The sequence below is a fragment of the Maniola jurtina genome, chromosome 17 (genome assembly GCF_905333055.1).
Source record: "Maniola jurtina chromosome 17, ilManJurt1.1, whole genome shotgun sequence".
Lineage (NCBI taxonomy): Eukaryota > Metazoa > Arthropoda > Insecta > Lepidoptera > Nymphalidae > Maniola > Maniola jurtina.
The window spans coordinates 5,752,626-5,772,115 of record NC_060045.1 but is presented as its reverse complement, the minus strand read 5'-3'; the positions used below and the strand labels follow the sequence as shown (position 1 = coordinate 5,772,115).

At 36.6% G+C, this 19,490-nt stretch overlaps 2 protein-coding genes across 2 annotated transcripts; one reads left to right on the top strand and one right to left on the bottom strand.

Annotated features, from left to right (window-relative positions):
* Positions 1 to 897: 897 nt before the first annotated feature.
* LOC123874108 (polypeptide N-acetylgalactosaminyltransferase 3-like) lies at positions 898 to 5,771 on the top strand. The gene is made up of 7 exons (XM_045919295.1): positions 898 to 1,061; positions 1,158 to 1,306; positions 1,470 to 1,567; positions 2,311 to 2,491; positions 3,259 to 3,397; positions 4,130 to 4,315; positions 4,645 to 5,771. Exons 1-7 carry the CDS (start codon positions 1,047 to 1,049, stop codon positions 5,674 to 5,676), a joined length of 1,800 nt encoding a protein of 599 aa, XP_045775251.1. The 5' UTR covers positions 898 to 1,046; the 3' UTR covers positions 5,677 to 5,771.
* A 2,768-nt stretch (positions 5,772 to 8,539) lies between these two features.
* On the bottom strand, positions 8,540 to 13,685 carry LOC123874111. The gene is made up of 3 exons (XM_045919299.1): positions 13,534 to 13,685; positions 10,514 to 10,723; positions 8,540 to 9,657 (listed from the first exon to the last, which is right to left on the bottom strand). Exons 1-3 carry the CDS (start codon positions 13,574 to 13,576, stop codon positions 9,446 to 9,448), a joined length of 465 nt encoding a protein of 154 aa, XP_045775255.1. The 5' UTR covers positions 13,577 to 13,685; the 3' UTR covers positions 8,540 to 9,445.
* Positions 13,686 to 19,490: the final 5,805 nt, after the last annotated feature.

Sequence of the window (19,490 nt, the reverse complement as noted above, 5' to 3'; positions counted from 1 at the left end):
TAAAAGTAACGTAAAGTAACATTTTGAGTCGTGTAACATGGAGGAAACATGAGGGGGTCAAAAGTAACGTAAAATGTTACAAAAGTAACATTCTGGCAACGCTGATTACCTAAATCCTAACCAGTACCAGACCAGTAGTAACCACAGACCACGAATCCAGGTAGTAACACTAAAAGAAAAAGACACACTGACACCACAGATTAGGTATTAGTTACTAACTGACACAAACTGACACTTGACAAATGATTGATTTTTTTTTTCTTTAAATCTGGCTTTACTCTGATTAGCCAATGTCAAGTTTGTGATATTTTGAATTTTCAAGTTATTGAATTTATACAAGTATGGACTCCGTCTGCGCCGGCGCCCGCCGACATACGCGCGGCGCCCCTTTAGAGCGCTTCCCAGTCAGTTCCACCACCAAAAAACACCAACTAACACAAAAACCAGCCACTCTTAACAAAAAAAAACACTCCAAACAAGCACAGCACGCGCGCCAGCAAACGCCATCACAGACGAAGTCCCAAATGATTGATATATCGGTTGCCAATGGTTAATATGCAGGCATGACACAGCGATATGACATGCCCGCGAAATTCAAATTTAATTTGGTTTTTCGCAATTTGTGAACTAATAATTGGTGGAATTAGAATGCCATAAGCCTACTTTGTCGTATTATTTTACGAATTACGAAAAACCAAATTAAACTTGTATTTCGCAGGAAGACCTGTGTCATGCACCCATGCACCTACCTATTAATGCTGCTCCATGCTCTCCGCGGTCATATAAACGTATTATAGTCATTAACTCTTTGGTCATATGGACTTGACAGCACCTTGACAGCTCAGGCCTCAGATTATGTACCTATTCAACGTACAAGTAAAGTACAAAATACGACAAAATAAAAATACGAAAACGAAATAATTTTTCTCTTTTATAATTTTACATTCTGAGATGAATACAATATTTTTACTATACTCTAAATTATTATCGTGACTAATCTTATTGGAATTAAACTTTTTGTACCGTTTTATTACATAGAAAAAATCATGTTTCGGAAAAGTGTAAGTTTACCCTTGTTTCTAACAATTTTATGATTTATTTTTCTATACTGTGGAAGTAACAACTTTAATATATTATTGTTCTTTCTCTAATTTTAGCAACTAAGAGCACTTTTGTGCAGAGGACGTAGAAAAAAAATAACAAGTTTAGTCATCATTTTGATATTTTTGATAAACGCAATGTTCTATGTAAGTTTAGAACTATACAATATTATAAAGAGAAGGAATAAGGACCCTTGGTATAAGAGGTAATCTGAGTCTGTATTCACTACGATTATTTCTTATCAGTTAAACTGGAAAATCTGTTTTGCATATGTGGACTTAATAATTTTTTTTTGCTTATAAACATAGATAGGTAATACACTAATATGCTAATGAATAAAGCTAAATAATAAAATAATTTGTTTACAGCTTACGATATGACCAAGACTCTTATGTTGACAAGACTGGTATGAGAGTTATTGTAGGTCATTATGTTGGAGGAAACTCTGGAGGCAACTTGTCTGAAGGTAACTCAGAGAAAATAACTCTGCTTTCATATTAAAATGAAACCCCAAGAAATTGGGTCTCATGTTTGGAAACTTAAAATTTGAGATGCGATCAATCACCTAATACATAGTTTTGTTTAATTTTTGTCTTGTACTTACCTAAAACCATGAAAATAATTTTCTTGTTAATCTTATATTGAATACCACCTATACAAGTAGGTTTTTGTTTAATTTTTATCAACACATTGAGTTTCAACTAATTGAGTTGAAACTTTCTACAGCTATTGGCACTTGTGTAAAGATTTCTGACATACTTAATACCATTAACATACAAACGGTTGCACCTGAGTTCCATTGCAATGCGATTTTTTAAATAAAATTACTAAGTAATTAAAAACATTCAAGTAGCTTAGTTAATGTTTAGTACCACAGTACTTTACTAGTTACTTTTTGTTATAAATTAGTTTTAATGTGGATTTAACATTACGAAACTAGTTTTATGAAAGACTAGCGACATACTCTGGCTTCGCACGCGTAGCTTTTTACAATTTTCGTAGGGATCTTTAATATTTTTTTTTTTGTAAATAAAATCTACCCTGTGTCACTCAGGAATAATGTAGCTTTCTGCTGGTGAAAGAATTTTCAAAATCAGTTAATTCGTTCCAGCGATTACTTCCCACAAACATACTTACAAACTTTAGCTCTTTATATGTTAGCATACAAGTAGATGACTATATATGGAAGTTTTTGCTTTTGTTTTCCAGATGTAATAAATACTAACCATTATGCACCAATAGAAGGGGCAGGCGAGGGTGGTAGGCCAGTCCAACTATCACAGAGAGAAATCATACCTGCCCGGGATCTATATGCCCTGCATTCATATAACATAGTTGTCAGTGATAGGATATCAATTAATAGAAGTCTTCCTGATATGCGCAGTGAGAGGTAAGGATGTACATAATTATTTGGTTAAACCCCTCTATTATATTCAATGCGACTTGGGGTATTCATGTAACTTTGCTTGTTGAATGTGTCATTATTGGGTTTCGCATGTTTTTCAAGCATTTAGTGCGTTTTTTCGAAGTTGTGAACTGATTAAGTTACCTTTGCCTTAATCCATATACTAGTGCTTGGCTGCAATTTTAGGCCTGCTGGCAAGTGAGTATGCAGCCTAAGATAGAGCGTGCTTGCCTAGAAGATGCCTATTCACTCTTGATTTGAAGGTACTCATATTAAAATTGGATGGGAAAGCTGATGCTGGAAAGGTGTTCCATATCCTAGCTGCTCGAATTTAAAATGAGGGGAATCGCTTCGAATGTTATATTATAGTTAAGTACTGATAATATTATAAATGCTAAAGTGTGTCTTTGCTAGCCAATTCAACCGATTTTTACTAGTTTTTTATTATTATGAGGATGGACTTCATTCAATCTTCAAAGTTTTTTTAATTAATTAGAAATATAAGAGTATCACTACTGTCACTACTGATATTACAAATACCTACGAAACCGTATTTGTTTGTTGGTTTGTCTAATCATGCCGCAACTGAGCCATGGGATAGACATGATTTTCGAATGGGTATTGTTGACGATCTGGAGCGTGACAAGCTACTTTTATCCTGGAAAATCATAGAAATCTCACTGGATTTAAAAAAAAAACGTGTATTCTAACCTATATCTTGTTACAATTTAAATAATATATTTCTTCTGCAGTTGTAGGAGTATCCAATATAATTTAGCAGATCTACCAACAGCGAGTGTGATAATAGTCTTCCATAATGAAGCCTGGTCTACTCTCATGAGAACTGTGATGTCAGTTATTATCAGATCTCCAGCAGAATTGTTAAGACAGGCAAGTACTTATTAAACAGTGCAATTTCCAACCTACATAGGCAGTACATGCACAAGGTTTTAAGCTATGGTAGGCATTTAGGTTGAAATCTATAGAGCACACTTTGACTTTGCTTAGACTTAAGTTTCAGTTAAAACGAGACAGATTTATCCTAGCGGTATAATGCTGTCTCGTTTTAACAGTGTCTTAAGTCTGAGCAAATTAAAACTGCGCTCTATAGATCTCAGCCTTAGTTAGGTAACCACAAGTTTGTGATCAATGAGAATAATTGAGCTATTTCCATGTGGGTGGGTTTCCATTCCATTTCCAAGCAGTGTTTTTACGCCGTCGTGAGATGCACACCACTGCTCGTGGGTTGAAACTGCGCTGCTGTCGAGTTTAAAGTAGTAAGAGTTTAAAGAGAAGTATCAGGATAATAAAGTGTACACTAAACTGTGCAAACTATTGGAGACGTAACCTTGGGTTGTCCTTAAGCGCTCGGACGTCCGATAGAATGCTGGCCCGCTGTATGTTTTTGTCTGCCGAAAACGCACGGATGAATCTGCAAGGCGCATCTGTCTGTAATCTGTCGCAGCTGTCAGCCCGGCTTACGGACAAGTCTGATAATATTTTGTTTCCGCCTTTATTGGGGCACCGCCACATCGAAAGCCTTTGAGGATGTTTCTTAGCTATGTCTCAATCTAACTAACTATTTAAGCTAATTTTTTGGGTAAAAGTTGTATTTTGTTTCAGATTATTTTAGTAGACGACGCAAGTGATAGAAAGTATTTAGGCAAAGAATTGGAAGATGCAATAGCTAGGTTAGACATAGTACAACTTTTGAGAAGTGTGAACCGAACTGGTTTGGTGGGAGCAAGGCTCATGGGCGCCAGGGCAGCCACGGGAGATGTCTTAGTATTTCTGGATGCTCATTGCGAGGCAAGTGATTTCTATAGCACTACCAGTATTATACTCGCGAAAGTGCGTTTGCTGGTTTGTTGTGATCGACATTTGTCGATATTTTTAGAGCTCTACTTTCTTTCCAAAAAATCAACCAGAGTTCCCACCCAAAGGGTAAATCGCAATGAACATAATTTGGCCCCAGAGAACAAATCGCAGTTCCTTTCCCTAAGACAATGGCCAATGTTGCGATGATATTTAATAGCAAAAGGAATTAATCTAAAGAATGCAAAATTTTGCAGGTCAAAAAAAGTTTTTCTTATAAACAGAAAGATCGATTAAATAATAATCTTTTATATCATTCCCAGGTCACGCAAGGCTGGCTCGAGCCTCTGTTAGACAGAGCGGGAAGTGACGATGTGTTTATTTGTCCACACATTGACCTGCTGTCAGAGGACACGTTGGCTTACACAAAGAGCATTGACGCGCACTGGGGCGCATTCAGCTGGCGCCTACATTTCCGCTGGCTCATGCCCAGTAGTGAGGTAATGATGAACAAATCTAAAAATCCTTTCAAGCCTTACCCGACACCGGCGATGGCTGGAGGTCTTTTCGCCGTTCGAAAAAGCCTATTCTGGCGTTTAGGTGGATATGATGACGGTATGATCATTTGGGGAGCCGAGAATCTAGAACTTTCCTGGCGTGCGTGGCAGTGTGGTGCCAGAATTGAAATAACGTCGTGTTCTAGAGTAGGACATATTTTTAGAAGACATAGCCCATACAAGTATCCCGGTGGAGTTGGAAAAGTTCTTAATTCGAATTTAGCTCGAGCGGCAACGGTATGGATGGACGAGTGGGCTGATTTCTTTTTTAAGTTCAATCCTTCTGTGGCTGCGATTCGTGACACGCAAAGTGTGGCAAATAGGGTTGAGCTTCGCAAGAGATTAAACTGTAAAAGTTTTAAGTGGTACTTGGACAACGTGTGGCCGCAAAACTTTTTCCCAAGTGAAAACCGCTGGTTCGGAAGAATACGGAATGATAAAGGAAGTTGTATCGGGGTAGTTGCAGGAACGCCCGGGTTAGGAGGACCCGCCTCGGGAATCAGTTGCGGCAGCGATCTCGACCTTGATAGATTACTAGTTTATACCCTCGAAGGAAAAATCATGGCCGATGAAGGGTTATGTTTACAGCAAGGAAACGGTAGGGCGGTGTGGAAAACTTGTAGTACCAGTAAAAAGCAAATATGGCAGCAGAAAGGTCCTAGGTTAAAAACTGTGGACGGACTCTGTCTGACTTTAGTGGCTAGTGAAAATAAAGACGGGGATGATCCATTAACGGCTAAACGGTGTTTAGAAGATAGCAGACAAATATGGCATTTCGAGAGAGTGCCTTGGCGATAAAATGTGATACTTAATACTCGTACAAATTGTTAGAAGTGATTATTTAGTTTAATATTATAATCATCTCAGTGTGATATCTCAATATTTGATCTGAATATGTATAAAAAGAAATTTTGTTACTGAATGTAGGTATGTAAAGCGAGCCACGAGTGTAAACTCTACCAATAGGACCACTTTTATTTACATTTCAGCTTATTCTAACCTTGACTGGCCTTGGCGAAAAAAAAAGTAAATTGGTCAAACTTACTGCTGCGATTTGAACTTGCGTTTCAACTTGCGTAGATGTACCAATGCGACATGTAAGCTGCCAAAACAATGCATACAACTGCGTATACGTCACAAAAGGTCACAAACAAACGAGGTAGAGGATGCAAGAGAGTGCGTGCGTTATTCCGTGCACCACAGGGTTAGATTGCGCTATTGCCAGCGAACATGATGCATGCGCACAGGCATACGTCAGGGTAGCTACCGTATGCGATTAACAGGGCTCTCTCCGTCACTTACTCCATACAATCGTAGTTCCAATTTTATTTGAATATTAAGTAACTAAAGTCCATGAAATTTTGCAGACATATTCTTGAAACTAATATCTGTGTCTGTGGTGTTTTAGATTTTTCTAAAAATATGTAGTTTCAAAATTACAGGAGCTCAAAGATTTGTATGTGAATTTTTAAGACCGCGTAACTTTGAAACCGAATGGTTTCATGGACTTTGGTTGCTTAATATTCAAATGAAATTGAAACTACGTTTGTATGGAGCGAGTGACGGAGAGACCCCTCTTAACGCAAGTTGAAAGCGCACCATGCAGAGTAGTTAGAACTAATGGAAAAAATGGTTGATAAATTACGACCTAAATAAATATATAAAGTAAATATTATAAAGTAATTCATTGATTGATGGTTTTTGCGCATCAACTATAGAAAGGCAGCTTTACGATCAAAACGCTGCGCTGAGCGACGTGACGCGGTGCACAGTTCTGCCGTCCTAACGAAGAGAGCAATAACTAGGTTTCGACTACTTTCGAGATATTCGCGGTTATGATTAGCTACTTACAAATCGTAATATTACATATTGCAGTTTTGATAACCAACAGAACCGAAACTACTGAAGATACAAAAAAGACGTCTAAGGCGAAAATATAGAGCTCATTTTCCTGATTACGGATATGGTCTTAAGTCAATTTGTCCAAAAACTCGACTTATTGCACTCTTTGTTAGGACGGCAGAGTTGCCTGCCGCATGGCTCAAACAAAATCATATATTTTATAAAATAAATGTCCCGCGCGGCATCGCGCAGCGCAGCTTATGTGCGTTGGGACCTTTAATCTATTGCTTTGCTTGTTAGCAAAAAAATCCTCTAAAGTTTTGGTATTATTGAGTATTTTATTGTATTTTATAAAGTTTGTTTGCACAATATTACGTGTTTTATAAGATAGATATAGTGATGATTATTAATACCTTAACGTTTTTTATACATTTTGTACTTAATTTTACTAATATTGTAAATCGAACACTAACTGTGATTATATTTTTTTATTGAAAAATAAGTAGTCGACTATGTAATTTTTATTAAGTACCTAACTACTAGGATTAAGTTTTTGGGGTTCTTGTTGTGATGTCTCAGGAAACACATTTGTATCGCTAGGCGACTTTGAGATGTGTAATCAAGGTCGCGTCACCGACATAGTAATGTTAATAGTGCTCGGAGTGCCGATAGATGTAAAAACTAAACTATGATTTTAGTTTATGAAATTTTTATTTTGGATACTACAATATTTTTATTTATTTTAGTAGGCTTGCGCTTGTGACAATCACGCCTGAGAAATAAAGCAATCATGAGGTCTAAGTTAGAGCTCGCTTGCCTAGTTGATGCCTTACCTTATATTACATTGATATTGCTTATTTTAAAATCCAATAAAAACTAGTGTTAATTTATAGTTTTTAGCTTTCACTTCTATCGGCAGTCCCCACTGACTGCCATTCTTTTATATTAAAACTTTTGCTTCAATGTATAAATAGATAAGAATGAGCAATATTGAATGACTTGTGTGATCCATATTATTACTTTTATAAAAATCTAGTATAGTTAAATACTTACGAAAAATAACTCCTAAAAAGACTAAAGCATTTATTAATTTATATACTAAGGCCTTTTATTACTAGTCTTAAATCAATGTTACTAAATCTCTTAGTGAAATTTTGAGATGGGATTTTGTACCAGAATCATACCATGTTATATTCCAAATTCTATAAAGTCTTCAAATAGAATCACCATCCTCCTCAATCTATGGATTTCCACTGCTGGTCGCTTTACCCTATATCCTGCAGGCGTCCAAGCCTACGAGGAATAGCCTGGAGCATCACTATAACCCGTACCCTCTTCCCTCATTCGGGCAAGGAATTATAGGCATGTCAAAATAATACTCATCTCAAAAATTACTTTCTATATTTTGTTATGTATGTTATAAGTATTATAATATATGTTATATAATATAAGGTTGTGTTTAACGTCACAGGAAGAATAAGTTCGAATTTCTTCAATAAAACAGTGTTCACTTTTGTAATTCATATTTATTAAATTTCATATGAGTTTTTGTATTTTCTTCTTTTATTAAAAAAATAATAACGTGTCCTAATATGTATATGTTTTATTTAAGTTATTAATTTAGTTTATCCTGGGTAGGTGATACAAAGACTACTAAACAGAGTTGCATTATACAAAATTAGATAAGATAAAGATAAAATTTATTTGTAGCATAATTACATAGAACTTTTAATAATATGCAAGGTAAAGTTAACTTAGTCATTAGCAAACTCATAATATCCTAGTTACAGTATAATGGTAGTTTCTTTAAATACTTGTTAAACTACAGCAAGCATTTTGACAAAAATTACAGCAATCAAAGTCATTTTATTTACTAATGGATGTTAAAATCACCTGTTAAAGTTTAAAAATAATACTTTTCACAGTAATGTGATGGTAATTTATTATTTACATGAACTAAAATCTAAAACTACCAGAGTTTATAATATAAGTATTAGGTATAATGGTATTATAATAAAAATAATAAAAATGCGCCCTGACAAGAAGCCTATAGCGAATTCCACTGGGTATTCTTTTTGGTATTGTTATTTCACTAACACACTAAAATGGACATTATATGATCGAAGATAGAGAAAAAGTTTTTGAACATATTACATGGCCTATTGGCCGTTAAACTCAAATGTTACAACCTGCGAGTTTGCTTAGTTTTAATCATAAGGATCCAGTAATTCCTGTTGACTTGTTTTCTTTTTTAAATATCAACAGTTGTAAGTTTTAAACTTACAGTGACCGTAAAACAAGTAGGTACCTAAGTATTCCAATCTGAAGTTGCAACATGGCGGTCTGCGCACGTTATATGGTTAAAAATAAAGCCCGGTTGAGATCTGTTTTGTACAATGCGCACGCGCAGTCATACGCGTCGTGTTCCAATTGGACATGAAGTACAAGTTTTGCGCGCTTTATACTCGTACCTACCCAAATAAGCGGAATTTATAGACGTCGCGTTGTGTAACATATCGCACCAGAAGGCGCAGTGTTGGTAAACCCCCCATAAGGTGGACGGACTCAAACGAGTCGCAAGCAGCCGCTGGATTCAGGAGGCGGGCAAGACGGTAGCGTGTGGAAATTCTTACAAGAATCTTATGCCTAGCAGTGGACGTCTGTCAGTCAGTTGACGTTGATGATGATTGTAACTTAAAAGATACCTATTAATTAGATTAGAAATTCACCTCAGGACAAAGTATAAAATGACAGACAATATAGGAATATGAAAAGGTGATAGGATTTTCTTGGCAGAGTTACAGTTATCGCCATTGCAATAGAAACAGCGCGCATCGCTGTGCCCGCGAGCTCTCTCCACTGCGACGAGAGCGTTGCAGACTGAGTCCACTTGTGCCCTGGGCACGCATCCTCGAATTGTGTCCACGGTGTTGCCAACTGGAACAGAAATTTGGAGTTGAAGGAAAATCTTAAATTATTTTGTACGTATTGAAACATACCTAGGCTACTTTTATGCGTAAAAAATGAGTTCTCATGCGCCATTTTAATTTTGTGTCAAATGTCATGTCAAAAGTACGATTTTAGTCCTTATTTTAAAGATGGGTGAACCCATATCCATGGGTGAACCGTACTTTTCACATGATAGTAGACCCATAGAGTTAAAATGGCGCGTATGAAGTCATTTTGTACGGACTATACTTTTATCAATTTCTTCTCAGACCAGGGCGCATTTGTAACCCTCGTAGCTTTAGTTTTAAGTTAGCGTAATTAATTATCACCATTACATCGTAGCCATTAACATCAATAAAATCTTAAAATTTCAAACGGGGTACCTATCTCTACTCGATTGAGTCAAAAATGATCTGTAGGTAGAAAAACAAGAATATATTTGTGAAATTGAAACGTGGTAATGTAATGGTTAGGGCAAAAGGTAGGATTCTGCACTTTCCGGTGCGAGGGGTAATTCATCACTATTGATGAATTACCCCTCGCGCCGGAAAATGCAGGGTTGGTAGACTCCCCCACTGTAGACACAGCAGCTGGACCCAAGGGGCTCAGGACGAGTGTGAAAACTACACGAGATCTATCTAGCTATGGGTTGTGGATTACGACGACCCATATCGATGGACTTTCTAGCCGGATAATAGCGAGTTTTTAGGGTAAAATCATATTATGTACAGTCAGAAACAAAGTTAACTTTGCACCCGCCAGTAACTACAAGCGACTATGAACGGGTGCAAACCTGGCTTTGTTGCTGACTGTACCTATGCTTTCAAATGTACTGTATACTCACACGACTTATCATCCGGTGTTGCTATCATTTTTAAGCATCTCATTTCTATAGCCATATTTGAACCCGTAGATGGTGGTCGATGCCCGAGATTGTGCAGCCATTGTGCTGACACCCAGTTCCTTGGATCGCATTCTACTGAGGACCCTGGCCAAGCCGTTTCGTGTGGATGACATCCTATGCATCGTCGATAGATGCAGCTTTCTGAAGATACTGAAAGAAAAAACGAAATAAGCTAACAGCTAGGTACCTAATACTAAAGAGATTGTATGTACAAGGTCACAAGACCCGCAGATTTTTTTGCAAGTGACGACAGTAGGTAGGGCCGAACCGTTTAAATGCGCCAGCAGAAGTCATGTCAGTACCCAACTCTGCTGACGACATCAATAGATATTTCTTGCTTGCTGCTTCGTATTTATTTGCACCTCTTTCTGACCGTTCCATGGTAAACGATCACCTTCAACATGCTTTCTTGCTTGCTTAAATATTGAGGTTGACATGACAAATCAATTTGGTCCGCTCTCGTACATACTGCGTAGAGTTTAAAACAACCCTCGCGAATTAACAGGGCTCTCTCCGTCACTCGTTTCATACAATCGTAGTTCCAGTTTAATTTGAATATTAAGCAACCAAAGTCCATGAAATTTTGCAGACATATTCTAGAAACTAATATCTGTGTCTGTGGTGTTTTAGATTTTTCTAAAAGTATGTAGTTTTAAAATTACAGGGGCTCAAAGATTTGTATGTAAATTTTTAAGACCGCGTAACTTTGAAACCGAATATTTTAACAGAAATCTGGAAAACCACAGACATAGATATTGTTTTCTAGAATATGTCTGCAAAATTTAATGGACTTTGGTTGCTTAATATTCAAATGAAATTGGAACTACGTTTGTATGAAGTGAGAAGACAATCCGGTAAGCCTGTCATGTTACTCGTACTACCTACACTTGACTTATGACATTTTTGTAGCGTGTCGAATTGGATTGTGCAGCAGCCTTCTCTCGCCCGGAACAGATCGACTCGTGTAATGACTGCTCCAGAGTGCAGTTTACGTTTGTTTTAAGGCCGCAATCATACGTCATTTTCTCGCGTTTTGCAGCGTTTTACCGGCCATCAGAACATTTGGATCTGAACCGCACGTATGGTACATGATTATCGAAAGCGAGAGAATCTGCTCGGGTGTGCATTGGCCGGTATGCGGTTGATTGCTTTGCTTTCTTTGGCTTTTATTTTTTATGATTGCTTCTGCATGCAACATACTTCCTTATCTTTTAAAATTGTTAACCGTTGCCTCTTACGTAGCAACAATTTTATTGCTATGCTATTTTATTACAAAAATTTATAGAATCATGCTCGTTATTTGCTTATGAATTATGACGCATGTTTAAAAATGCTTTAATCTAAATAATATAATTGGATGTAATAAAATTGAAGTGCTAGGCTATTTTTAAAAAGATTGCTTTGAAAGATAAAAGACTTTAATTAAATATTGCTTTATCAATGTGAACGTTTATAGCATTTTGTTTATCAAGTTATTTAATAGGACGCACAAATAAATTAATTTCGAGAAAATAGAAAATTCTGGAGCAATCGTATATTTTTGGTAAGTGTAACTTTATGGTATGTTATCAAGAATTCAGATTCAATGGAACTTGAGGCCGATTTTTATCTATAACTCTGTTGATGAAATTACTCGGCCGATAGAAACAGAGCATACTGGAGCATTACGCAGGTGTCGTATCAATACGATTCACCAATGGTAGAATTTTCAGCTTTGGAAATCTCCCAAATGTTTTTCCAGAGGACCAATGAAAATAAGCGATCCTGAGTGGATTTTAGGATAAATCAATAAAAGATTTAAAAAAACATAAGGTTCAGCCATGTTTTGGCTAGGTATACAAGGACTATGTAGATAATGTTATCAATACGAGCCCTTAAACAGACGGGATGTACTTGGTCTAGTAGACATAAATGTATATTGAAGTGGTATGCAATAGGTAACTCAAAAGCCTGGGACCTTCAAATGGCCACCGATGCGGGAAAAGATCGCCCATAGCCAGAGAAAGTGGATGATCGACGTTTGACATAATTGTTCACAAATAACGTGTTCACCTTGTCTAGATTGTAACATTATACCAAGAGATATTTATCGGGAGATATTTACCCAACTAACCAATAGTCTAGCGTTCACTTGCTTTCACGATGCAAAAGTTGGCTATAAATAACTTTTCTATAAATTGCAAAATGAGAGAATAATAGTTAAAGAACCACTTCGTAAAAAAGGTTGGTTTCTTGAATAATTGGGGTATGATTTGAAATTTCTGTTTCTGAATTGTCTGGAGGCTTACCGAGTGCTATGAAATTAAAGTATTTATGTAAAGTTAATTATAACGTTAAACGCTATCTATGCCAACTAAGATATGATCGCTTATCTTTAGTAACACTAACCTAAATTCAAAATCAGTGATGCTCATCACAAAAACTACAACCCACGCTTCATGGCGACACAGCGCTGCACATTGTAACAATGTAAATATGATTGTCAACAGTGAATTCAATAAATATTTATCAAGCGGTAGTTGCAGAGCAAGATGCGTCTGTTTGATCCATTGTTTAGCACTAACAGGGGCGCGGGCGGTCGGACTTAGTTGATTCGAACCGATGATCCAAAATAAAAAGATGTGACGAAACCGTTTTGTAGAACAATCGAGTATTGCAAACTATGATTCCATTTATTTGTTTAACATGAATCATTCGTACTAATATCTATAAAAGCGAAAGTTATTGTCTGTTTGTCGGTCACATTTTCACGCTTCAACCGCTGATGCGATCTTGAAAGGTGCACATATAGCTTGCATCTTGGGGACGGACATAGGATATTCGGGATATTCATTAAAAAAAAAGAATAAAAGAATTGTTATGCGATTTTCAAACATCTCACGCAACCGAATTAATTTGAACTGAGTACCGGCAAATATTAGTTTGAGCGTTGAAAATATTTAAGGCTACCATTTACTTACCTATTGAAAAAATTCCTGTAACAGTCAATATGAACACTAACATATCGATTTTAAATTCACAACACAGGATATGGATATCACTAGAACTTAGAAGCGTGTCTTCACACGGGAACGTTTATCATACTAATCTACACTGCCTTTGTTTTTATCTTTTACAAGTGGTCTTATCACCTGGCAGTAAATTATTTCTACATTTTCGTATGAAAAACAAAGATTGCTGGCCTAATATTAGAACTGAATTAGAATTTTCTGAAGCCTTGTTGGCTGTAAAAATTAGGCGATTGAAATACTAGAATAGAAACGTCATGTTCCATACATATAAAAGAGCCAAGATTCCATCTAGAAAAACAAGTTGTAATTAAATAAATAACAAAATCACGACGCCCTGCCAAAAGTAAAAAGTGAAAAAATTGACATTTAAAAATCGCGCCATACAGCCGCCATATTGGATTTAAAAAAATAAGTGTCACTCCGGATGATATAAGGATGCTAATTGCTAACGATACCCCTACATCCAAATCTGTTCAGGCATTTAGAAGTTATGGTGGAATAAAGAAACAATATACGGTCTACATTTTTTTTTATTCAGATTTTTTTTTGGGATCATTTAATCACTATGTGACTATGCCAGATCCATAATATCCTAATAAAACTACGATCTATCTTAACTTAATACAATTAAATTCTAAAGATTCTATTATTCTTATAATAAATACATAAACATCGATGTTTAGATAACACCGTTTAATTAAGTACCTACTATAATATTAAGATTGATAAAATTTATTGTTTGCTGTTCCAGTTGAAATTAAATCAGATGAAACTGATAAGGTACATGAAATTATCATTAATAGGTAGATAGGTAAGTACATACATACGTGCGAATTATTACCTACTTATCTACTAATTTGTGATATTAGTTAGGCTTAAGATAGAACATTATACCAAATGAGTATTATTGTGAAGTTTACAAGAATTTATAATTACTTATCCGCGTAATAGAGATTGTGGATGTAATCAGATAGATACTACAACAGTCTACAATTCTGAAAAGAAGTCGGTTAATAACTCACGCCTATCGATTGATAAAAGTGTTGCATGATTATCTTCATAATATGGGGTTCACCTATACTATGGGGGTTAATATGGGGTTGGGGGTATAATATGGATTTCTGAGTCTCCAGAACATTTATTATACGACGTAAATAGGTGTTTCTTTATTTTGGTAGTGGAGAGCGCGAAATAGTGGCCCAGATCAGTCTTAAAGCGACATCGGATCGTGTTGGCATGCAACGCGGATGCCTTCAATAGATAAACCGTACAGATGTTAAGATGGATTGTTGCTAGCCCTAATAATTCTCTGCCCACATGATGGAAATCTTATTTAGAGTACCATCCGTACGTGCATTTTGTATACTATCAAACTTCTTTTGTTTCTCTTGTCGAAATTTTTTAACTCCCGACCCAAAAAGAGGGGTGTTATAAGTTTGACGTGTGTATCTGTCTGTGGCATCGTAGCTCCTAAACGAATGAACCGATTTTAATTTATTTTTTTGTTTGAAAGGTGGCTTAATCGAGAGTGTTCTTAGAATCGAAGAAAATCGGTTCAGCCGTTTGAAAGTTATCAGCTCTTTTCTAGTTTTCTTATAGAGGTTTTTGTGTCGGGGGTTTTTCTAATCAAACAAAATTGTACGTAGAGTAGAGGATATAAATCAAATCCCCAACATTATAAATAAATAATTTTTGTACTAACGTTATTGATGGACAAATATATTATGATAAGGGCTGTCAAATAAAAAAAAATAGAAACTAAATCGCAATTATTGGTTTTGTTTTAAATGTCTATTAGACGTAGGTAATTAATTTTAAAGCAAAGCATTAAGATTACTTTTTAATTTTTTACAAAAAACCCGCGCGATAAGGCAAGCTGGGAGTTCAAAGCATCTGCCGCATTAAAAAGATTTCATTTATCTTGGACAATTTGTTATTGCCACTTTTCTTGGTTTCCGGTAGCCGTGTAATTGAATCTTCTGGTTTTTGGAGATTTATAGCCTTCATTTGATTGAGCTACCGCCCTTGATTAGCGGTACGACTCGGGGGCTGCGGTGTCTTTGTTTTCGGCAACGTCGAAATTAAAATCCTTTTAACGAAATACACGGCTAATGAGATATTTATCTTTGCTTTAAATAAGATCATCCTTTAGCCCACTAAATGAGATCTAAGAATGTTTTAATTAGTGGTAATAAGGATATAATGAATTTACCTGCTATCAATTAAAATGTTAATTGATGTAATAAATTTTGTATAGGCTAATTTATAATTGAAAAATTAAGTCTTTAGATAGGCCTCTACTTATCTATTACTTACCTATTAAAAATCCTTGGAAGAAAATTAATTTCGGTTCAGTAACAAGCTCTGGGCCACTGGCGTGTTTAACATAAGTATTATTTATAACACGATGACCGCGACTTCGTTCGCGCGATTGTTTTTTTTTTAAAATCCCGTAGGGATGCTTTGATTTTCTTGCATAAAAAGTAGCCTATATCCATCTCCGGTATGCGTACTATTTCTGTACCTACCAAATGCACGATGCCCATGATTTTTTCGGCGTGGATTTAGGTTTTTAAAAATGCCGTAAGAACTCTTTTATGTCCTTCCCCGGGTTGCAAGCTATATGAGCTATCTATAGACAGACATTTAAGCGTTGATAATAATATATGAACCAACAAACACACACACTTTCGCATTTAAAATATGGGTAGTGGCAGCAGGGATTGTCTCTATCTTTTCCTCTCAGAAATTCACGTATAGGTAGGTTCATAATAATATCTAGTGCTGCACGTATTTTTACTAGAGATTCTTTTGCAACAAGTTTCCAACGAATTTGTCAGATTATTCGCATTTTGTATTCAGTTCAGTCAGCTTATATCAAGCTATAAGAAGATTTAGCGGACATAAAAGGTAAGTGTGGTGTATGGTAAAACGCTGACATAGTGACCTGCCGATATCATCGGAAGGACGACGCGACGTGATCGCGTGAGATACTCCTGCGCACGTCTACCCTTACTCCGTAGTCCGTTATTTTAATTTATCTCGCCTACTGACAGCTGTTTATACTGTTGCAAATCAGAGTACGCGCGCTACGTCTAGGTATATATTTTGTAAATCCATACTAATATTATAAATGCAAAAGTGTGTCTGTCTGTCTGTCTGCTACCTTTTCACGGCCCAACAGTTGACGAAATTTGGTACAGAGTTAACTTAGGTATATCCCGGAGACGGACATAGGCTACTTTTTATCCCGGAAAATCAAACAGTTCCCGCGGGATTCCTAAAGACCCATCCGCTTAACCGATTTGTATGAAATTTGGTACCGAGGCAGCTTGCGTCCCTGTAATTGACATGGGGACAATGAAATAGTTCCCACGGGATCTTTAAAATCCTAAATCTACGCAGACCTAGTCGCGGGCATCCTCTAGTCAGAAATATTCTAAACATTTCTAGTTTTCTAGGAATTTATTAGGTTTCTATTAACTGTTACGATTCCGATACGAACCCCATTAAGCTATTGTCTAAAATAGTCGGGGAAACGTTTAAGTTCTCTCAGAATGCATAATAGTACAGGTAAGTTCTATAGATAGGTATACCTAAATTGTAACAGCCCAATTTTGATTTTTGAATAATTATTATAAAAAAAAAACTTCCATCAACTTAATCGGGGTCACAGTGCAGAACCGACAAAACGTACTATCAAACAACAGTTTTTCGTATTATTTATTAGCGTATTCTATATAACCAGGTACTTACCACTGTAAAACATAAAGACTTGAAGTTAATTTCCTAAAATCAAACTTGCCACAGAAAAAAAAGTGCACCAAGTTTTTCTGAGATACTAAGGTTAAAAGATTTGGACGTTACATTAACATGTCTGTCTGCAATCGGCTTCAATTGGAAAGCAATAAATATGTACCAAGTATCTTATTTATAGTAGCGATAAGCGAACTGGGTATTGCGTGACTGACACTACTGAAAAGCATTTAAATCCAGGAAATGTACTGTTAGCCCATTACTAGTAGGTATACTATCAATCACGTGTCACCAAAAGCCTCAGTTGCTCGACGGTTAAAGGGGCGAAATTAGAAAGTGTGCTTTGGATATTGAATGGAGAAAGAAAGTAGGTAGATAATACTATATTTGGGGTGGCTGCCTACGAATAATGTTGCTCTACATTTGCTAGAATTTTCGGGAATAAGTCTTCTAGCTCTAACGCACTTGAACTGAACTGCAGCTGAACTGCGCGTCGCGTCAGCGCCCCGCACGATATTCTCTCCAGCCGCGACGCGCGTACGTCACTGCCGCGCGGCGCGGCTGGAGAGAATATAGTGCGGGGCGCTGACGCGACGCGCAGTTCAGCTGCAGTTCAGTTCGAGTGCGTGGGCACCTTTATGCAGGGTGATCCATAAAACATCGTGAGGTAACCTGCACGCCTGAGAATTTTCCATAATGTTCTCTAAAGGTGTGCGAAGTTGGCCAGTGTTGTGGTCTATGGCCTAGATCTTTCTCAATCTGTAGTGGACCGATGATGAGTTGAGATAGTGAAGAAGTCCGTAGAAGCAATTCCAGTTAATATTTTGAAATTGCAACTTCCGCTGTCCAACTTTTTTGCATTAAACTGTTTTGTTGAATTAACCCACCTATAGGTAGTGTTGTAGTAAGATATAAAAAATAATAAATTATGAAATTGCAAAAGGCTTGACCATACAAAGGCTTTAGTTAATGGGAAGTTATAATAACATCTGGTGTGATGGAACGCTAACTTTGCAGCCCAATTCAGAATTTATATCGGCAATTATAAGCTCGTTGTAACCCAGTAATTTCTCGTTATTTGTATTTTATGAAAATCTTATTCAATCACCACGCTGTGGTTACGATCAACTTACTTAATTTACTTTAAAAAATACGCGACACAGCACATAAACTTCGATGAGTGTTAAACTGGATTGCGAAGTGAAAAATAAGAATTGAAGGCGCGAAAATTGGTTGGAGCACCGTTTAAAGTGTCGTTAAACCTTGTCGGAGTGAAAATATTGTAATCGTAGCCGTACACCGATCAGTGCAGTTTATGGGCTGCGGAAAGCAGTTCCCATTATTACACTCGTTCATTATTCAGTACAGAGAACTCGCGGGGTGGTTTTCGATTTAAGTGTAGGCTAAATTACTTCGCGGAGACCTATTTACATACCGTCAATTGTGCTGCTCATCGAAATTTACCATACCTTAAAAGGTACCCAGGGGCTCGATTACGGTAAAATGACAGCTAGGTACAGTGTGACGATCACCTCAGATTGGCCGACACTCGCTCACTATTGGCTACAATGCATTGTTGCAATAAGAATACCATCAATTCAGCCAATCACAACAATTGAGATTGTAATAATGATTAATGCAACTTTTCCGGAATAGACGGAAGATCTGATGAACAAAATAAGTTTGTCTCGAACGATTTTTGGCTTCCGAATTGGATCATTTCCTTTTATGCAACCTTCATGCATGCAATGTCCTAAATAATATTTTCGATTAAGTGCATTGAACTACTATGTACTGGTTAAGTATTGGTTTGCATTGTGCCACTCGTCGAAATTTAGCATACCTTTAAAAGGTATCCATCCATACATTTGATGAACAAATTAGTTTGTCTCGAGCGATCTTTGGCTTCCGCCTGGCTCATTTCCTTTCATGCAACCTTCATGCATGCAATTTCCTAAATAATAAGCAAAAGCAAATCAAAATAATAAGTTCGTTATTAGGTAGTTAATGTTAGTTCAGCATCCTAGTTTTTGTGGTAATATCTCAAAGGTCAGTTGGAACGGCAGCCATGCACGTATCTATTGGGTATTCATTGTGAATTGTAAGCAAATGATTGAAGAATAATTGATTCCATCCAAAGTAACCTCAAT

Excerpts from the sequence above, each read along its gene's own strand:
- LOC123874108 (XM_045919295.1), top strand. Across the intron at positions 1,568-2,310 it reads TGGAGGCAACTTGTCTGAAG|ATGTAATAAATACTAACCAT; the intron begins GTAACTCAGAGA and ends TTTGTTTTCCAG. Across the intron at positions 2,492-3,258 it reads CCTGATATGCGCAGTGAGAG|TTGTAGGAGTATCCAATATA; the intron begins GTAAGGATGTAC and ends TTTCTTCTGCAG.
- LOC123874111 (XM_045919299.1), bottom strand. The coding sequence starts at position 13,576 with ATGTTAGTGTTCATATTGACTGTTACAGGAATTTTTTCAATAG. Across the intron at positions 10,724-13,533 it reads TACAGGAATTTTTTCAATAG|TATCTTCAGAAAGCTGCATC; the intron begins GTAAGTAAATGG and ends TTTTTCTTTCAG. Across the intron at positions 9,658-10,513 it reads AACACCGGATGATAAGTCGT|TTGGCAACACCGTGGACACA; the intron begins GTGAGTATACAG and ends TTTCTGTTCCAG.